The sequence below is a fragment of the Mustela erminea genome, chromosome 4 (genome assembly GCF_009829155.1).
Source record: "Mustela erminea isolate mMusErm1 chromosome 4, mMusErm1.Pri, whole genome shotgun sequence".
Classification (NCBI taxonomy): domain Eukaryota; kingdom Metazoa; phylum Chordata; class Mammalia; order Carnivora; family Mustelidae; genus Mustela; species Mustela erminea.
The window spans coordinates 112,188,523-112,210,381 of record NC_045617.1 but is presented as its reverse complement, the minus strand read 5'-3'; the positions used below and the strand labels follow the sequence as shown (position 1 = coordinate 112,210,381).

The window sequence follows — 21,859 nt, the reverse complement described above, 5'->3', positions numbered from 1 at the left end:
AAAATTGTATGGAGATTTCTGGAAAAATTAAAAATAGAACTATTATATGATCCAGCAATTCCACTACAGGGTATCTGCCTGAAGAACATGAAAAAAAATTTTTTTTAAAAGGTATATGAGCCTCTATGTTCATTTTAGAATTATCTACAATAGCTGAGATATGGAAACCATCTAAGTGTCCACTGATGGATGAATAAATAAAGAAGATATATATATGATGGAATACTATTCAGCCATAAAAAAGTGATTATCTCGTCATTTGTGATAACATGGATGGACCTGGAGGATACTATGCTAATTGAATTAAGTGAGAGAAAGACAAATACTGCATGATTTCACTTACATATGGAATTTAAAAAACAAAACAAAACTTAGGCTCACAGATACATAGAACAGACATGGTTGCCAGAGGGGAGGAACGCTGTGGGGCAACAAAATGGGTGAAGGGTATTAAGAAGTACAAACGCCCAGTTAAAAGGTAAATAAATGAGGCGCCTGGGTGGCTTAGTGGTTAAGCATCTGCCTTTCATTCAGGTCATGATCCCAGGGTCCTGGGATCGAGCCATACACTGGGCTCCCTGCTCAGCGGAGAGCCTATTTCTCCCTCTTTTCCTGCCTGCTGCTCCCCCTGCTTGTACTCACTCGCTCTCTGTCAAATAAATAAAAATCTTAAAAAAAAATAAAAAGTCATGGGGATGGAAATACAAGATGGGGAATAAAGTCAATAATATGGTATTAACTTTGTATGGTGATACATCATAAATAGACTTATTGTAGTGATCATTTTGCAATGTAAATGAATGTCAAATCACTATGTTGTCCACCTGAAACTAACATAATATTGTATGTCAATTATACCTCAGAAAGCAAAAATATTCTTAAAAAAAAAAAGTCAAGCAATGTATCTAAAAACAATGATCCTCTAACCATTAGACTTGAAAGATCAGAAACACAATTATATTCTTCAAAAGTCCTCAATGGATGGGGAAACCAAATTGTAGATTAAGAGAAAACTAATGAAAGCAGCAATTACACATACTATGTTTATGATGATTGGAAATAAAATGGAATAATAATTCACTTAATCTTTATCTCTAGTTCCAAACCTCCAATTAATTATGAATTATCTCCACTTGGATATCTCACATCAAACTCAGTATATCAAAATGAACTAATCTTCAATTTCCTTATTTATTCCAACATTACTAATATTGTGTAAGTCAGTAAGATTTAAAACTTCAATATTATCTTTTACTTTTTATTAAAAATACCCAATTTGCAAAAAGTAGAGCAATGAACCCATATGCCCACTACCCATTTTTAACAAAAAGATTTTTGCCATATGTGATTCATCTACACCTTTTCTTTACTGAGCCATTTCAAAGTAATTTTAGATATCACATATATTCATACTTCAACATATATATTTTAATGCTTTTTCAGTCTCATCCTCCATATGGAATTAGTCATTAAATCCTACTATTTTTTCCCCAAAATGCCTCACAGAAATTAATAACACAAAAATAAAAAATGTTAAAGTGAGTAGTAGAATGATTTTTAAAATGTCTGATTTTTTTACCCATCCTGGTGTCCACACATCTTGCAATGTGACTTCCAATAAAAAGTGGAATTTAGTTCCCTATCCTTAAATCTGAGCTAGCCTTAAATGTTGTTTTGGACAATATAATGTGGCAGAGATGACAATATGCTAGTTCCAAGCCTAGGCTGTAAAAGGTCTTGTAGTTTGTTTCTCTTTGGACCTTGGCTCCTCTGCAAGAATAAGCTGGAAGATGAGAGATCATAAAACAGAGCTGAGTCCACCAAGGTAAGGCCATTCTGGAATAGATAGCACCCAGCCAACTTGCCAGTTAAGTGACAGACTTGTGAGCAAAAAATGTTTATTGTTGTGATGCCACTGAAGCTTTGTGTTTGTTATTAGCTGCATTACTGCGACAATACATAAATAACACAGAAAAATCAGTAACCAAGAAACAGTGTGCACCATAACAAAAATTTAAAATATATGGCACTGAATTTGGGACCAAAGTAACAGTTACAGTTATGCAAGAAAAATGAGTAAATTGAGACTTAAAAAATGGTAACCCATTTTATACAGTGATGAAACTTTTGGTAAATACACTGTCAGCAATAACTTAGAAGAAGTTAGACAATGTATCTAAGAAACTTTGGGACTTAAGCAAGCTAATTTCCAGGGAGAATGCTGAACATGTCAATTGGTTACTCCTTGTTAAGTATAATCAAGTGCTGCCAGAATGGGATGAGCTAAAGAAAGAACTGGTTATTTTGCAAACAGAATCTGGAGGGAATATAGATGGACCAGGACTTGTTACATTGGAAAACAAAACTGGTTTTCATTTTCAGTCTCCCTAAAGACTTTTTTTTTGCAATTTTTTTTTTTATTGTTCTCAAGAAATAATTGCATTTGTGCCTAATTTGGGATTCCGTAATCTTGTCCTGTTTCCCTTCAAGAAGTCCCACCAAGTGGTCTAAGCTTCGGGTGATTTTCAAAATAAAACGCTGCCACAGACAAACATAATTTCAAAGGAGTGGCTATAAATCCCTTTCTTCAAATCTCTAGAGAAATTAGAGCGGTGTCTAAGTAGACATTCTCAGTTTGACAAAAGGGCTTTTAGGAAGTTGAGGGGTATGATCCCACAGAATTCAGATCCCTAAATAGCAGTGATTATATCTAGAGAATAGTCATGTCTCAAAAGACAATTGTGGGTATAGTTTTCAGAGCTTGGAATGAACTGTATCAGACATACAGAAATCTCATATAATTTTTAAGTAAGTTTTACTGGCCTAAGAACTACCAGCCTAGACTTCTGGACTGGCCTTATGACTAGCTTAGCCAACAAAATTGAGTGGAAGTAATAGTGCCAATTCAAGAAGTCCTGCATCTTCTGCTCTTTCTTTGACTTCTGTTTCTGCCATGAAAGCAAGCCCAGCCTGTCCTGCTGAGGAGTGAAAGACCATGAGGAGTAAAGCAGAGCACAGTCACTTTTATTTTTTATCAAGATGGCAAAGCCAAGACAAGCTAGAAATAAAACAAAACAACTACAAAAACCAAACAGAAAATCTCTCTCACCGTACTAGTGATAGTCACAGCTTCATTACTATGACTCATAGTGCAGACCTTCAAGCACCTGTGTTACTGCAAACTCCTCCAAACTGTCCCCTATGCTTCTATTTCTTCTACACAACCATCAGTCTCCTATAACAAAATCTTCATCATGTTAGTAAAGGCTTCTTGTAGTAATAGTGATAATTTCTTTCTTACTTGGAAACCGCTGATGACTGCCCAAATCCCTACTGTCAACTCTTCTCCAGGCATTAGGAGCCCTTCACAAATACCTCTCCTTCCTTTACTATCTTTTCTTCTGCAATTCTCCTGAAGAATATTCAATCTCCTAAATATTCTTTAAAAAACATGTTAATTCTATTTCCAAGACTTGATTCATACCACTCTCTACTACCAAAAGTGTTTTTCACTTTATCCTTTGCCTATACAAGTCTTTTTTTTTTTTTTTAAAGATTTTATTTATTTGACAGAGAGAGAGACCGCAAGAGAGGGAACACAAGTAGGGGGAGTGGGATGGGGAGTGGGATAGGGAGAAGCAGGATTCCTGCTGAGCAGGGATCCTGAAGTGGGGCTCTATCCCAGAGCCTGGGATCATGACCTGAGCCGGAGGCAGACACTTAACAACTAACCCACCCAGGTGCCCCTTTTGCCTATACAAGTCTTAAGCATACTTTGATCCTATTTCTCCATAATGCGTTTCCTAACATTACTAACCCAGAAAGATATCTCTCTGTTCTGATTCCTAGAGCACTTTCTATATACACTTCTTGAAGACTTATCATTTTGCGTTCCTACTTAGCTGTTTTGTGCATATATTTTATTTTCCCTATACACTATAAGCTTTTATAAGCAAAAATGAGATCTTACACATTTTCACAGAAGTCCCCTCAATGCCCAGTACAAATTCATAAACATACATTACATATATCTAGCATCATCACTAAATCCACTTGAGTAATTCTCAAACATCTATTTAAAACTAAAATTTCTCTAAGAAAATAATTATTTGAATACACCTCATTGTTTCCCTTATATATGCTGGAATGTAAGTATGTAATTAAATTTAAATGAAAACCTGTACCTCATTTCTTATGCAAACTATGTAATTTTCACATTAAAATACATACCCTCTCTGAAATAAATCCACATTGTAGAACTTGTTTAGCTCTACAGAGAATTCTACCATTGCTTGAACTTCAGTCATTTTCAATTTATACTCAGAAGACAAATCTGGTAAAAGTCGGGGGAAAAAAAATCATAAGAAGCAGAATGACAAAAATGCCAACTTACAAAAACACTAATATTCAAACATATTTCAAAGTATGATAAGTAGGCAGAAAATAAAAATGAAGCAAATTAATTCAGTGTACTTAACTTAGCCCGTCCCAACTAAACAGCACCAGAATCAACTACATTTACTTACCAATTATATATTTACTAAATAGCAATAATCTATAATTTAAGATTTGTTCTAATAGAACGCATTTTCTAAACATTTGTTTCCCTTTGTGACATCTATGTGATAATAAATAATACAGCAAATTGCTAAAAGAAATGCTTGACTTTGTCACAGATAAAATAGTAAAGAAAAAAATTAAGTAACCTAATTATTCTCTTTTGGTTCTACACTGTACATCCAGGCAACTCCAAAGTCATGAAGAGAATTAGTACTCTTTAATCCCCATTTAAATTCATAAAGGTTTTTTCTGCTAGGTGAACTTCTTAAATTACTATTTGTTTTTAAATTTCAAAAGAAAAATTCCCCTTATTACAAAAGCCCAAAATATTCATTTAAGGAATTTAAAAAAAAAATACAGACAAGCAAAAATAAAAACATTCATGATTCTGTCCCTTGACAGAATATATACCAACAATGCTTTGGTATAATATTCTTCACCTGTGTATGCTTTTGTAAAATTTCTATAAAAACGGGATCAAGCTACATGTACATTTTATAATGTTTATTTCATCTTTTTTTGATGAGTCAATAAATGTACTTTTACAACATTATTTTCAATTGTTTACTATCATACTGTGAATATTATAATTTAAACCATCTTCTATTGTTGGGTATTTCAATAGTTTCCATCTTTTCACTATTTCAAAAAAGTACTCTAACAATCATCTTTATCAATAATAATGTGCTTTATTTAAAACACAATTCAGAGTAAGAAAGTGTTGAAAGACAATTCTCTAGAGTCTTGTGTTTCCACATATTTTGCAAGCAGACCCTGAACCTCTGTTTCAGACTATTTTTCAAGGATGCATGATCAGCAAACTGCCTTAGAAGTCAGAGATAGTGTCTCATACTGGAACAAAGGGCAAATTTGTTTATTGTCCCTTTAATAGATATAGTCTCCTCCTGAGGCGTAAGTCAGGCAAACTTTTTATCCATTTTAAAGATCCAGGTCCCATTAGCTTAAGGTTCCTCTCCTACTCAGTATAAATCAGCCTTTTCTTAAATCTAAGAGTCTCATGTCTTCTGCCCACATCCATGGCATTGTAGCAGGCTAACATTGTTAGCTTGCAAGAAGATAAAATCTCAGACCTTTCATAGTTTTTGAAATAGTTCTACACAGAAATTCAACAAATATTCTGATCCACTGACAAATACAAAAGAAATCACAGATTCTTACCTCTGCCGGTTAAAGCTTCATTTTAACATTATGAAATAACCAAACTTGTACTTCCAGTTACTGTTCCTAATTGAAAATATATTGTTCCCCCTATAAAAAAGAAAAAAATAACATTTCAAACAAAATAGACATAAAGAAGTCCATTTTAAGGAAACTTAGGCTTCATTAGTTACTTAACAATCTCAATTTATCTAAAAGATCTATATTTTGCATAAAGCTTACTCAAAATAAGTTTCAGAGATTTTTCATTCGGTTTCACTGATATCAACATTAAGATTCACTGATGTATATTTCAAAGGACAAAAATCAGAGTATTTTCTTATTTCAGTGGTTCAGAAATAATTTTCATGAATACTCAAAATATTCTAAGTTAATTAATTTTTAAGATGTAAAACCTACTATTTTAAAATAACTTCTTAGGTAGAGGTAAGTGATTTTTGGAGCTATATATATATATATATACATACATATGTATATATATATATATGAAATGTGCATGTGTGCATCTGTACACACACGCGCGCGCACACACACATACACACACTTGAACTATTTAAATTATATTGACAAAAAAGAATGTTTGGATATGCTATGGATAGTTTTGTTTGTACTCCAAATTTATTGCATAAAGAAAAAAATCTCTTCCCCTTGGTAAAATTACCTTAGATACTAAAAATGTTAGAATAAATCATATTCACTCTTCATAGATTTTTTTTTTAAGATTTTATTTATTTATTTGATAGAGAGAGATCACAAGTAGGCAGAGAGGCAGGCAGAGAGAGAGAGAGAGGGAAGCAGGCTCCCTGCTGAGCAGAGAGCCCGATGCGGGACTCGATCCCAGGACCCTGAGATCATGACCTGAGCCGAAGGCAATGGCTTAACCCACTGAGCCACCCAGGCGCCCCATAGATTCTTTTTCTTCTCTCCATCATAAACACATAGACTTTACCAGCTTAAATAACTGCTATTTCATTTTTTACTGATCTATAACTGACATACATTAATATATTAGTTTCGGGTATACAACATAGTGATGTGCTATTTTTAAACATTACAAAATGATCACTTCAGTAGTTTTGATTACCATCTGTCACTATATAAACTTACAACGTTATTGACTATATTCCCTATGCTGAACATTACATCCCTGCGACTTACTTACTTCATCACTGGGAGTTTATACCTCTCAATTCTCTTCTTCTATTTTGCCCATTTCCCCACCCCCAACCCCTCTGACAACCACCAGTTTTTTTTCTCTGTATTTATGAGTCTGTTTCTGTTTTGCTCATTTGTTTTGTTTTGTAGATACCATATATAAGTGAAATAATGTGGTATTTATGTTTCTCTATCTGACTTATTTCACTTAGTAAAATACCCTCTAGGTCCACTCAAGTTGCTGTAAATGGCAAGATTTCATTCTTCTTTATGGTTGAGTAATATTCCATTGTACTTACACAGCTCATCTTATCTATTCATTCACCAACTGATACATAGAATTGTTTCCATGTCTTGGCTATTGTAAATAATGCTACAATGAACACAGGGATGCATTTATCTTTTGGAATTAGTGTCTTCATTTTCTTTGGATAAATATCCAGAGGTGGAATAACTGGATCATACAGTATTTCCATTTTTAATGCTTTGATGGACATCCATACTGTTCTCCATAGCACCAATTTACATTCCAACCAACAGTGCACAAGGGATTCCTTTTCTCCACTTCCTCTTCAATACCTGTTATCTCTGGTCTTTTTGATACTAGTCATTCTGAATATTGTGAGGTGGCAGCTCATTATGGTTTTGATTTGTGCTTCCCTGATGACAACTAATGTTAAGCATATGTTTATGTGTCTGTTGGCCCTCCGTAGGTCTTCTTTGGAAAAATGTCTATTAAGCTTTTCTGTCCATTTTTTAAATAGGGTTGTTTTATTTATTTATTTATTTTTCTGTTTTGTTTTGCTATCCAGTTGTATGACTTTATCTACATCTTGGATATCAACCCCTTATCAAATACATCATTTGTAAGTATCTTCTCCCATTCAGTAGGCTATCTTTTTGTTTAGTTGATGATTTCCTTCATTGTGCAAAAGCTTTTTAGTTTGATGTAGCCACTTGTTTATTTTTGCTACTGTTGCCACTGTCTGAGAAGACATATCCAAAAAATATTAAGCCCAACGTCAAAAAGCGTACTGCCTATGTTTTCTTCTAGAAGTGCTTTGGAAGTCTTCAGTCCATCTGGGATTATTTTTGAATGTGGTATAATAAAATGTTTCATTATTCTGCATGTATCTGTCCAGTTTCCTCACCACCATTTACTGAATAGTCTGTCTTTTCCCCACTGTATATTTCTTTCTCCTCTGCCACAGATTATCTGACCCTATAAAATGGGTTTATTTCTGGGCTCTCTATCCCGTTACATTGATCTGTATGTCTGTTTTGTGCTAGGACTATACTGATATGATTACTATCACTTTGTAGTATAGTTTGAAATCAGGACACATGATACCTCTAGCTTTCTTATGATTGCTTTGATGTGTGAGGTCTTTTGTTGTTCCATACAAGTTTTAGGGTTATTTGTTCTAGTTTTGTGGAAAATATCAATGGTATTTTGACAGGGATTGCAGTGAATCTGTAGGTTGCTTTGGGTACTACAGACATTTTAACAATAATAATTCTTCTAATCCATGAGCATGCTATAGCTTTCCGTTTGTTTGTGTCATCTTCAATTTCTTTCTACAATGTCTTGTAATTTTCAGAGTACAGATCTTTCACCTCCTTGGTTAAATTTATTCCTCAGTATTTTATTCTTTTTTAACATTTATTTATTTACTTTTAAGATTTTGTTTATTTGAGAGAGAGAGAGAAAGCACGCACGCATATGAGTGGGAGGAGGGGCAGTGGGAGAGGAAGAAGCAGGCTCCCTGCTGTGTAGGGAGCCTGACATGGGGCTTGATTCCAGGACCTCAGGATCATGACTTGAGCCAAAGGCAGACACTTAACCTACTGAGCCTCCCAGGTGCACCTTTTTTTTTTTTTTTTTTAAAGATTTATTTATTGAGAGAGAGAGCGCCATGTGCGCTCACATACGTAGGAGGAGCAGAAGGAAAAGACAATCTCAAGCACCCTCTGTGCTGAGCGCAGAGCCCGACTCAGGGCTCATTCCCATGACCCTGAGATCATGACATGAGCCTAAACCAAGAGTTGGACACTTAACCAGCTGCACCACCTGGTATTTTATTCTTTTTTGATGCAACTGTAAATGGGATTGTTTTCTTGATAGTGTATAGAAACACACAACAGATTTCTATGTATTAATTTTGTATCTTACAACTTTACAGAATTCATTTATTAGCTGTAATAGTTTTTTACTGGAGTCTTAAGAGTTTTCTACGTGTAGTATCATGTCATCTGCTAATAGTGACATTTTTAAGTCTTCTTTCCAATTGGGATACCTTTCACTTCTTTTTCTTGCCTAATTGCTATGGCTAATACTTCCAGCACCATGTTGAATGAAAGTAGTGATCTTTTTAAAGGAAAAGCTTTAAACTTCTCACCACTGAGTAAGATGTTAGCTGTGGGTCTGTCATATATGGCCTTTATTATGTGTAGGTACCTTTCCTCCATAAATAATTTATTGAAGTTTTTATCATGAAAGTATGTTGAGAGCGCGCTCCATATTTTGGGCATCCCTCCCAATTGTGGAGTTCTTGCATCTGGGTAGGATCCAGGGTGCACACCCTCTTTCCTCTCTTATATTTTCCCTCAGCACTTATCTCCATCTAACAAACTAAAGATTTTTTTTTTTTAGTTTTTATTATGTTTTCCCTCTCACATGTAAGCTTTATAAAGGTAAGAATCCTGAGTACTCTCATCATAGCTATATCCTCACCGCCTGACACACAGTATATACTCAATTTAACATTTAACAAAGATTTAATAAAGTAACACTGAATATTCCATAAGCATTAACTGTTATTATTTTTCTACTTAAATACAACCAACCTGAAAAAAAGGAATTACACTGATATATGAAAAACAGAGACATACATGAATAAACTTTTATAATAAAATAAACTTTTATTTATAGTAATATCCCTTTACCAGCATATCTTCTAGGTCTGTTAGCAGCTTCTCTTGCTCTTCTTGTAACCCTGCTGTCTTTTTTGTTCTATTGTTACTGTCTAATTTTCTTCAAGTCCATCTCTTTTTATTGATTATTCCCTAAGTAGAAATATATAATACAGATACAGATATATACAGTGTGATGCTGATAAATCTGATTTTCATTCCCCCTCAAAAAACAGAAAACAATTATTTTTATGTTTATGTATTGGTAGAAAAATTCCAAAGAAGAACTAAAGGAAAAGGAGAGCAGGCAAAAAGAGAAAGGCAAGAAAAACCAGAGGACTCTCGGGGTCAAAGTGGATCTGTCTGATTCTTTTTTTCATAAACTTCTCTTTTGGGGTGCCTCCTGGCTCAGTCATAAAACATTTGCCTTCACTCAGGTCATGATCCCAGGGTCCTGGGATTAAGCCCCACATTGGGCTCACTGCTTGGCAGGGAGACTACTTTCCCTCTCCCACTCCCCCTGCTTATGTTCCTGCTCTCGCTGTCTCTCTGTCTGTCAAATAAATAAATCAAATCTTTAAAAAGTAAAACAAATAAAATAAACTGCCCTTTTTCCCATCACAGGGAGCAACTGCCACTCAGGTACAGCCAATTCTTGTTGGCTTAGCACGTCAGAGGCTTCTAAATTTTCAAAGAGAAATTGGAAACTTTTTTCCTAAAGGTGTAATATCCTAAACTTTAGATGTTGTCAACTAGTTAAAAATAAACAAAAACAAAACAAAACAAAACCTGTGTAGTTCAAATCAAATTCATTTACAGGGCAAATGTGTTCAGAGTTTGCAATCACCCACACAACTTCTTATGCCATTTAGATCCTCCTTGGGAAAGGACATTTCATGAAACAGAAAAATCCTGTCTGCCCTCTCTTAAGAATGAAAGAAGGTGAAGAAAAGCCTTCTTTCCTTTTACCCAGAGGATGCCTGCAGGACACTGCGCTGTAAGGAACTCTCTGCTCCACAACAAGCCATGGATTTCACAGCTCTTCTACATAGCCTGCTTGCTGGCTTAGAATCTGTCACTTTAACCTGAGCATTTGAAGCTATGGGAATAAACTGACTTAAACTGAAACTAAATTGTTCTTTCTGCTCTTCTGGAGCTGGCAAAGTAGCCTAAACGGAATAATTTGAGAAGGGATTCTTCTTGGGCCATTTCCTAGGTCCCTAAGAGAGAATTTAGCTGAGTAAATGACAAACTCCAATCCAAAGAAGCCAAAAGGGAACCTCAAACAGAAACCGATTCTGATACTAAATGGGAAATTAATACTAAAAGTCCCTTACACTGACAGGGAGAATAATCTGACCATCACCTAGTAATACCTCAGTAAAAATTAGCTTACTTCCAAAGAAACAAAGTTACCTATTACTCTGAAAGACATTCTTGGCCCTCTATAACTGCTCTAACACAGTGGCCACTAGGCACATGTGGCTATGGGACAATTAAAATGTGACTGGTGTGACTAAGGAACTGAAATTTTAATTTTAAAGGAATTTATATTTAAATCCAAATTAAATATAAATTTAATTTATATTTAAATTACAGTAATTTATATTTAAATCCAGTATAAAATATTTTTTCATTGAACATAACTTTATTGTTTGATAGCACTATATTTTACCTGAACTGTTAAAAATGTAGTAATGCTAACTGAGATACACTCTAAGCATCAGATTTCAAAGATAGTACAGAAAAAGAACATAAATGTCTCATTAATTTTTTTTTTAAGATTCTATTTATTTATTTGACAAAGAGAGATCACAAGCAGACCGAGAGGCAGGCAGAGAGAGAGAGAGGGAAGCAGGCTCCCCGCTGAGCAAAGAGCCTGAAGCGGGACTCGATCCCAGAACTCTGAGATCATGACCTGAGCCGAAGGCAGCTGCTTAACCACTGAGCCACCCAGGCGCCCCTCATTAATTTTTTTATACTGAACACATCTTGAATAATATTTTTGATATGTTGGGTTAAGTAAAATAAATTATAAAAATTAATTTTACCATTTATTTTTAGTTTTTAAAATGTAGCTACTGGAAAGTTTTAAATTACACACATATATATCTATTGAATGTCTAGGAATACCAAGCCATCTCTTTAACTCCTGGAATGTATAGTAACTGCCCCAGAAATAACACAAGGTACATAAAAATCATGCATAGTTTCTAAGACTATAGACATGTTCACTCCAATCAGATTGGTTGAGAGACCACAAAAGGGAGTCCAGGTATGGATATATGGAAAAATGTGGGAGATACTCCTTCATCATCTACACTAATCCTAGAACAACAGCTAACCACTAACCAGTGTGAACTCAGTCTGACTTCATGAGTGTTACCAGAAATCTAAAAGGATGTGGAAACATCTGAAACTAAGAGGCACAGCTTACAGGTTCCTAAAGATGAACTAGAGACCACAGGGGATGATCAGATCCTCTCACCGAAATAAAAAACCTAACAGTAGCCTTAACTCAAACTGTGGACCCAAAATATATGCCCTGAGGATGTTTTCTTCTCCTAAGGAAGACAGCAAAGGAGCTGAATGAATTGGAAACTCTAAGACACTCCCTTTGCCAACCTAAGGAATAAAGGGATCACTTCTACCAATTGTAGAGCCAAACAGCTCCAGCTTCTAAATTCTATTTCCAAGTTAGCAGCCATGACACAAATGGGTTCAGAGCTTATAATACGACAGTCTGAATAATGATGCCTAATCTTATGCAGAAGATACTAAAGATACTACATAAGGCAAAAATAACCTATGGGCCAACCTAGCCTTAAAAATCCTTTAGAAAGGCTCCATGTTGGCAATCAATATACCATTTCTCAATGAGTAAAATACATTCACTTTGTCTTCCAACTTTAGGAAAAAAATCAGTTTCTTCAGTGAACACTGGATAACACAGTAAACTTACATTTAGGGGCTATATTGTACAAAAAATATACACATCTTTATATGTTCATATTCATCACCGAGAAACTCAAATTATGGTAGACATACAGGAACTGATACCAAATGAAGGAACATCACATTTAAGCCCAAATGGATGAGAGGTTCACACAATGACAGACATGTGGGGACAGAGACTGGCATTTAGAATCTGGGACCAATGGAGGAAATAGTATCTTATATGTACAGTTAAATTTAAGTATGTTATATAGAAACATGATGGGAACAAGGAAGGAGATTACCTCAATCCATTTAATACTAGCTAGTCAGTTTTGTATCCATTTTCTTGAGCCTTCTCCTAATGAGTAAGTAGGAAACTTCAAATACAGGCACCCCCAGAAGCCTTCAAAAATGCACTCTTACCACCTTGTGAATAAAGTATTCTTGTAACAGTCAAGTTCTATAGCAAACTGAGAAGAGTAGAAGATGGGTCTTTTTGGGGAGGGGAGGTGCTCAGCTGCCACATTTTCTGAGTCCCACTCACTTAGGGCATAACTGAACTCCAATCCATACAGGCTCAGGCCCTTAAAGCCTTGGAGCTAATCCTCACCAAGTCAGACCATACAGTAGTACACTGAGAACAATCAACCAGTGATACCTGGATTATCCTTGCATCTCTAATCCTGCCATCTCGTAATTCTGGTCATCTGAGATAGTTAAGTCTCCATTGGGTGGTTCAAGTCTAAAAATCCGAGCAATGTTTCTATTTCTTTTCTTCTTTAAAGATTTTATTTATTTATTTGAGAGACAGACAGAGATAGTAACAGAGAGCACGAGCCAAGGAGAGAGAGAAGTGGGCACCCCGATGAGAGGCTCGATTCCAAGACCCTGGGATCATGGCCTGAACTGAAAGGCAGACGCTTAACTGACTGAGAGCCACCCAGGTGCCCCTATATTTTTATTTTTTGATTTACATTCATTTCCCTTCTTATTTGGCCAAGGTCCTGACACCCTGCCCAGCTCTGTAAGCTCCCTCTTACAGGGGCTAAACACGCTAAGTCACTGAATTACAACCTGCTCTAAAATGGCCAAACCACCTGTCACTTGACTGACTCTGAAGATCCCACCATTTGGACAGCTTTTAACTTTCTTTTTGCCTTCACAATTATCACACGCACAACACACTTGCATCAGCGACATCTCTCATTTTATAAAAAGTGATTCACAGCGAAGATGAACTTATCAGAATAATTACAGTAGAAAGGACATGTAAATTAAGGAAGAACACTGGTCTAGAAACTTTTGCTGCCACTGCTGACTCCTTGATGGCCTGCCATATGCTATAATGCGCAAATTATAGAAATATTTAAGAGAATAGAGTACTAACTTCTTTTAGAGAGCGAAGAGGAGACCTTCAGAAAGGAGGATAATGAGAACAACTTGACAGGCAAACCGTATTTTTAAAACCTGTATGTTTCTCTATTGATATCAAAATACAGACCAAACAGCAGTATCAAATTGGAACCAATTATAAATATTCAGAACTTTTTGGAGTACCTACTATTACACTAGTAGTTTTAACTATGTTATTTCATTTAATTCTCACAAAAATCTGAAAGAACTATCATTACTCCACTTTACAGGTGAGGAAATTAAAGAGCAAAAAGTTTACACAATGTATGCAAGATCACAGTTAGGAAATAATGGAAAAAGGACAAAATCCTCAAATGTGCCAAACTACATGGCCTAAATATTTTTTTTTTTTTAAGATTTTATTTATTTATTTGACAGAGGCAGGCATAGAGAGAGAGGGAACACAAGCAGGGAGAGTGGGAGAGGAAGGAGGCTTCCCACCGAGCAGGGAGCCCGATGTGGGGCTCAATCCACCTGAGCTGAAGGCAGATGCTTAACGACTAAGCCACCCAGGCGCCCCACATGGCCTAAATTTAAACTTGCAAAATTAAAAAGTCTACACCTGAATTGTTATAGGAATAGACTGAAAGATCTTCAAGTATAAAATAAATATGCCCCTACAACTGAAATCACAATACAGCACTAAAATTACACTTGATAAATTAACCACATTTAATTTCCATGTAATTAGTATTACTAATTATGAAATCTTCAAATTTCTAACATTCCACACCCAAAAACAGGAAATCCCAAGTTTTAAAGGCATTGTTCTCTCCTAATTCCTTTAAAATTTGGTTTTGAACTGTAGTTGTCAAATAAAAGAGAAATATATTATTACTAATCTTAGAACCAGCACTTAGATTAAGAAGTAAGCATTCTCAAAACAAAACATTGTTCACTCTGGATAACTGTGTTAGTATGATAGAAAATCCAAAGAAAAAATATTTTTTAAAACATAGAAAGAATGTTGGTGACTTCTGAGAGTATTCCCATGGTTGACTTATTACATGAGAATGAAGAGACAGAAACTTTTATTGCTCATTATGGGACATTTAATGGTCCTCTTATATTACATTAACAATGAGAAATAAGATTTAGTGATTTAAAAATTTAATTTAAAAAATTAAAATTTAATTTATTGAAACCAGCTCATATAAACTTTTCAGGGACACATTCATGCCATAAATCAAATCTGCCAGTAATATAATACAGAATGCCTCTGAATATATCATGTTATTATACACTTTAAAAAATCAAGAATGGGGGCACCTGGGTGGCATAGTCAGTTAAATGTCAAATCTTTGGTTTCAGTTCAGGTCATGGTCTCAGAGTTGAGACTGGGTCCCACATGGGGCTTTGTGCTGAGTGAGGAGTCTGCTTAAGATTCTAGCTCCCTGGGACGCCTGGGTGGCTCATGGCTCAGTTGGTTGGACGACTGCCTCCGGCTCAGGTCATGATCCCAGAGTTCCGGGATCAAGTCCCACATAGGGCTCCCAGCTCCACAGGGAGTCTGCTTCTCCATCTGACCTTCTCCTCGCTCATGCTCTCTCTCACTGTCTCTCTCTCAAATAAATAAATAAAATCTTTAAAAAAAATTTAAAAAAAAAAAGATTCTAGCTCCCTTTAAAAAGAAAAAAAAAAAGATTCTAGCTCTAGCTCCCTCTGCCTCTCCCTGCTGTATGCTCTCTCTCTAAAATAAATAAATACTAAAAAAAAATATCTCAAATGATCAAAAATTAGTTACTTCTTTTGATATGAAGAGAAATTCAGAAAGAACCACAATCATTACCTAGTACCTAGTTCAGGAATCTGCCCAGCATCCCTTAAAATATTTCATCTTACTGATTATCTCAACAGACAAAGCTCAGAACTAGAACAAAAAGAATTACAATCCTCCCTCTGAAAAATATTCTAAGAAACAAACGATGCTTTCTTAGAAGTCTATGCTTGCTTGCTTTCTTTAGTCTACCAGTGATTTTGATGCCAGAGAGATCCATATTCTAATCCAGACCCACAAAATTCCAATAGAGTTAACATTAGGTGTTGTATTAACTTTAGTGTACCATATAGTGATTCAACAATTCCTTACATCTCAATATTCTATCTCAATTTTTAGAAAAAAAAAATAAAAATATTGTCATTTATAGGCCATCAGAACTTAAAGGGAAAATGCTGGCTTCCAATTAAGATCATCTTAGATCTTAGGTGCTGAGAAAAACTAGGGAAAAAGGAGACTGTGATTATTTCAACTTTTTATTTAGAATTTTTTTCTACTGATTACACTCCTTAAAGACATTTCTTTGGTTCTCCCTGCCTGAAGGTCTATTTCTATAAAAATGAGCCCCTGGCAAGCATTTTATTATATTATTATTATACTTTGATGTAAGTTAATTTTACAGAATGGACTGGAGACAGCCTACATTCTAATCTTATCTTACCTGAGGAAAAGAACTAATTTTCAGTAAGCCTGAGAAAGAATGAGGATGGTTTTAAAATCTGGGGTCCTTAATTCCAAAAGGCAAAAGTGATAGCAAAGGAATATAGGCTTCCAAGGTCTGAAACTGTGACTGTCAATAACGCCTGAGTTTGCTGTTCAGACATTTACAGTTAGCAGTATTTCCAGCTGGCAATGGGAGACATCAAAGAGCAGATGTCAGAGATACCACTGATCTAAAAACAATCATGAATGAAGCAGCTGCACCCTGTAAGACAACTTCAAGGGGATTTCAATGAAGGAATACTTCTAGGTCTGATTATATTAAGATTTGTAGAAAAAGGACATTTCGTAAAACTTAACAGAAATGTTCCATAATACTATCAATTACAGACTTCTATACTGACAATATAATTTAGAAATACTTGCTATATTATGGATAGTCTAAAGAGAACTAATCCCATGAAAGGGATATACTATAATTTTCTCAGAATGTTGTTTTGATTGAGAGAGAGTTCATAAAGATTGTTTCATCAAAATAAGAAGGAGGTACCTGGTATAATCTCGTACATTGGCCTGACACCTCTATCTTCCTGTTAGGAAAAAAGAAGCTAATTTTTATTAAATTTAGCACATTATTGATAACTAAGTATGTACTTGTTAAAATGGTGAAACCCACTGTGGAGCTGTTTCACTCTACTCCTTCTGAAAAATCTAGACCTACCTAACAACTTGTGCTTTCTAACTTTTCTCAAAAAGTCACTGGTTCATTAACTTTTTTTTTTTTTTTGGTATCACCATTCTTCTTATTATTTTTATTCATTTTTAAACTTTCTTCCTGACAAACAACTTGAAGAAAAACAAAAAACACATTACTCATTTCAAACCTATACGCTCCCATGTCTATCCATTCACTTAAATACACACATGAATATATCACAAAACTCACTTTTAAGCAGTTTTTCCTCAATACATAGAATCAAAGCAAAGGAAATCCTTGCCCTTCCTAGTCCTTAAACAATGCCCACTGTCAAGAGTCTATATCTACAATAAACAAAGCTCAAATATAAGACAACAGAAAATTACAGAGGTAACCAAAGATGTATGAATAATTCTTACATCTCTTTTCAGTGTCAAATCCTGGCACAGGGCATTTAAATTCTATATACTGAATGATACAGCATCGGCTTAACTGTATATGAACATTAATATAAGATAGTACACAGTTCACCAGCATTTTACTAGATTTTTCATAGAAGTTTCAAATTTAAAAATCTAAATTCCAGTTTGATCTGGAATTTAACCAATGATACACAGTCTAAAACAGAAATAAAGTAGTTATATAGCAATTTTTATCGTGGTGGCCCTACATATATTTAATAAGGCTTACTTTGCTACTGAAAGATCACTGAGTGGCTACCTTTTTCACCCACTTATTATAGGTAGAGACAACTAGCTATAGAGGTTAAGTGGCTTCTACAAATTAATGTCATGAGTCATCATAAGAATTTAGATCTTCCGACATCAAGTTCTGTGCCTGTTGTCCACCACAAATTCTTAATTTCTCAGAGCACAGAAAACTCACACACACACACACCAAAAACCAAAAAACAAGAATTTGTAGGCATTTTTACTTTTTTAAATTAATTGTTACTTAAAAATAAAAGGACTTGTCTTTGAAAGATGGGAAAGCTTCCTTCAGAAATAGCAGTTAATTCTATTTGCATTGGAAAAATCATTTTTAGAAAATCTTAAAAGTTGAATTCATCACCTCCTACCACTCAAAACTGCTGGTTCTTCCAATAGAGGTGTGGCTTAAAGACACTAGATACTAAACTGTATTTCCCTCTACTTTTTTTTTTTTTTTAAGATTTTTATTTATTTAGAGAAAGAGAGATCACAAGTAGGCAGAGAGGCAGGCAGAGAGAGAAGGGGAAACAGGCTCCCTGCTGAGTGAAGAGCCTGAAGTGGGGCTCCATCTCCGGACCCTGGGATCATGACCTGAGCCGAAGGGAGAGGCTCAACCCACTGAGCCACCCAGGTGCCCCTTCCCTCTACTTTTATCTCTAGTATCAATCTGAATAAGAAACTGCACTTTTTTGCCTTGGTATATTCCTTGTATACAACAGAAACAGAAAAATTTAATTCCTACCTCACACAGACAATGTAAGGAAGAATTTACTGTTTGTGGACTGCTTTTGAGATTCCAGAACGAAATACATAATCCAGTTTATCTTCAACTTTAGAAAAAAGACAACTTCACTGAAAGTATCTGCTTCAGCAGATGCCTTCAAAATAAAATACTATACCATTATTTATACAGAGAGCTTTTATGTAAATGAAAAGGGGGGCCCCCAACACTGGTTAGAATGTTCTTTTCCCCAATTCAAAAATTTAATACTTCTGTTCTCACATATCTTTCATTCTGCAGGCACACTAAATCTATTCTTAAATTAGGGTCATGGTCTCAGGGTCCTGAGATGGAGCCCTGCATCTGGCTCTCTGCTGGGTGAGGAGCAAAGAGCTTCCCACTCCCTCCCCTCCCCCCACCCTGCCTGTCTCTCTGCCTACTTGTGATCTCTCTCTCTATCAAATGAATAAAATCTTTAAAAAATATAGTAAATCATAGGCATTCATTAAAGAGAACAGAGACCCTCAGGAAAATGATGCAATAATTTGCAATAATATATAAAATATCAAATTAATAATGGATTTCATAAAATAAATTATTAAATTTCATTAAAGATTAGCTCTTGGACCACTGTCTTTACTAAAGGACAATAAAATTTCCAAATTTTAAGCTTATGTTTGCAGGTCATCCTTTAACAAATCTTAACCCTTTATATTTTCATGAAGTCTATACTCATTGCTTCTTCTGACTCTTAAGATAAACATAATTCTTAAAAATTAAAGGTTCAATGAATAAATGTAAGAGGCTTATTGTTACTGCCACTCTTGATAATTTCGAGTCAGGAAAGAAAAAAGATGAAGAGATTTGATTAAACTGTAAGATGAACTAAGAATACTAAGTGGACACCTAGCGTACGTAGGAAGCAGAAGAGACTGAACTCTTCAGAGATTTAATGAAAAGTTAAATAGAGAGTCTCGATTTATGCAAAAGCAAAAAAAAAAAATCATAAAAAAAAACCCACAACGGTTTTAGAGGGGGGAAAGCAAGCGCCCAAGATTAAATACTGGAAATAGGATCATAATGGAAAAGGACGGGGGGGGACCGAAGCCATTAAACAGAAAGCGATGAAACAAGGTACCAAAGACAGCTAAAATTAGAGAGTGAGGGCCTGCGAAGGTGGGGGGGGGGCACAGAATAAACTCCAGCGCAAACCGATGTTAAAGCACACATACAACCAGAAACTCACAAAAGAGAAGGAAGACGAAGTGCTGAAACGAGGAAAGAAGAGAGCTAAGGAAGAAACTGTTAAGAGGCAAACTTGGTCGGTGAGGGTAAGGAGAGTCGGGAAGAAGAGCCAAACTAGGGATGCACGGTGAGATGGGAGAAATTAAGGGGAGCAAAAAGGATACACTGCCTCAACAGGGAGACCAGCGGAGCGAAAGGGCACGTGGGAGGAGGGGATGAAAGAGCATAACCACCAAAGGGGGATAAAGAGAGGACAGAGCCGCAGGACTCAGCTGACCGCGAAGGGCAGGCGTCGTCTGGGTACAGGAGTGCGGTTCAGGAAGAGCCGGCCGAGGGACATGCCGCAGGGGCAGGGGCAGCAGGGAGCACCCGGAGAGCGCGACTCCGTGGCTCCTCGCCACCCGGAGGGCACTCTGCACAGCCGTCCCCACCGACCTTCAGCGGGCCCGGGGCCGGGCTCCGACCTGGAGCAGCCGAGTGAAGGGCTGGAACGGGCGAGCGGGGACAAGGAGAAGGAGGCCGCTTCCTGCCGGGCCCGTGGGAAAGAGGGAGGGGTCTTGGGTGTAGGGAGCCGGGGGAGACGGAGAGGACAGTTAGGGGCTTACCTTTCGCCCGGCTCGGCCTCCTCCACCGCCTGTCGGACGGAGGAGCTCGTTGTCCTGCTGGAAAAAGACGGCCCTACCCGGGTCAGCACCATCCCGCCCCGGGCCCCCTCACATCGCCATCGCAGCAACCGCAACCGCCGCAACGAAGGAGCCGGTTCGTCACCGCCGCTCGGTTACTGGCCCGAAACGGCCAGCGAGCATGCGCAGTCGCCCCAATCCCGAGGGAACCCCGGCCTGCCAGCACTACCTGCGATCAACAGGTCTTCTGCCCCGCGGCCCCGCCCCCCGCCTTCTCTCACCTCCCCACTCCTCCCTTGATCCCTCCCCTCTCTAAGGCGAGGCCCCGCCCCTTCCAGGCACTGAGCCCCGCCCCTCCCCCGGTTCCAAGCCTCTCAACCGCCGCTTTAGCTCCAGCGCCAACTGAGATTTCAAGAGATTTGTCCGCACTATTCGCTTCTCGCTCCCAAATTCTCGCGAGAACGGGAGTTTTGCGTCAATAAGACGCGCGAACCCCAGTAGAGGGGTCGTGCTGGGAGTTTAAAGAAACAAGTTAAGAGTCTGTTTGCATTTTATGCTCAAGAGAAGGCTTCCGAAGGAGGGCAAAAGGAGGGAGTGCTAAGACATCAGCTCTGTTTCTCACATTGTCCTTTGTTCTTCTGTCTTCTTGACCTCTTGGCTGCGGTCCCGGATAGAGAGCCCAATCCCTGCGCTACTCACCTTGCGCAGTAGGAAAGGAAGCTGCGGGAGTCCAGCTCTGGCTCGTGACTGCTGCTTTTAGGGACTCGTTGCATTTTTGGAGAGATACGGATGCTGCTATGGTTACTGCTAGGTTACTGATGCCCACAAAGGCGGGAGGGAGACGATGAAGTGTTCTTTAGCTTTGAAATTTCATTAAAAGAAGCCTGTGATTTGGATAGCCCGTGAAAGATAATCCTTCAGTGATTTACTTCATCCCAGTTTCTGAATCTAATCCAGCAGAACCTTTTGTCGTGCATGAGGTTCAGTATGTTACTAAAGCACAGTTAATGGGAAAAGGAAATTGTGGCTTCAGTGTTAAAAGTGAAATAGGAGGATGGATAGTGTCGATTATTACAACTATTAGTGTACTTAATGGCACTGAACTGTACTTAAATGTTTAAAATGGTACATTTTGTATGTATGTTTTACTACAATAAGAATGAATTCAAAAGAAAAGCGTTTGTATTTATTTGGGAATATAGCTCCTCCGTGACTTAACGACAGTTATGACCTTATAAAAACCATCATAAATTGAAAATACTGTCGAAA

The 21,859-nt window shown here is 36.9% G+C and overlaps 1 protein-coding gene across 9 annotated transcripts in view; it reads right to left on the bottom strand.

The window, feature by feature from the left end:
• Positions 1 to 21,027, bottom strand: part of FAM135A (family with sequence similarity 135 member A) — a 131,869-nt gene extending 110,842 nt beyond the window's left edge. For 3 of the 9 annotated variants that reach the window (XM_032340389.1, XM_032340390.1, XM_032340391.1), the window contains exons 1-3: positions 20,573 to 21,026; positions 5,740 to 5,829; positions 4,231 to 4,333 (exon numbers count right to left, since the gene is read on the bottom strand). In XM_032340389.1, the coding sequence (XP_032196280.1) occupies positions 4,231 to 4,307 (77 nt within the window). In that variant the 5' untranslated portion in view covers positions 4,308 to 4,333; positions 5,740 to 5,829; positions 20,573 to 21,026. Of the gene's footprint in view, positions 1 to 4,230; positions 4,334 to 5,739; positions 5,830 to 20,572 lie in introns of all 9 variants that reach the window. The other 6 variants (XM_032340394.1, XM_032340393.1, XM_032340392.1 and 3 more) reach the window with 4 other exon arrangements.
• Between the last annotated feature and the right edge of the window lie 832 nt (positions 21,028 to 21,859).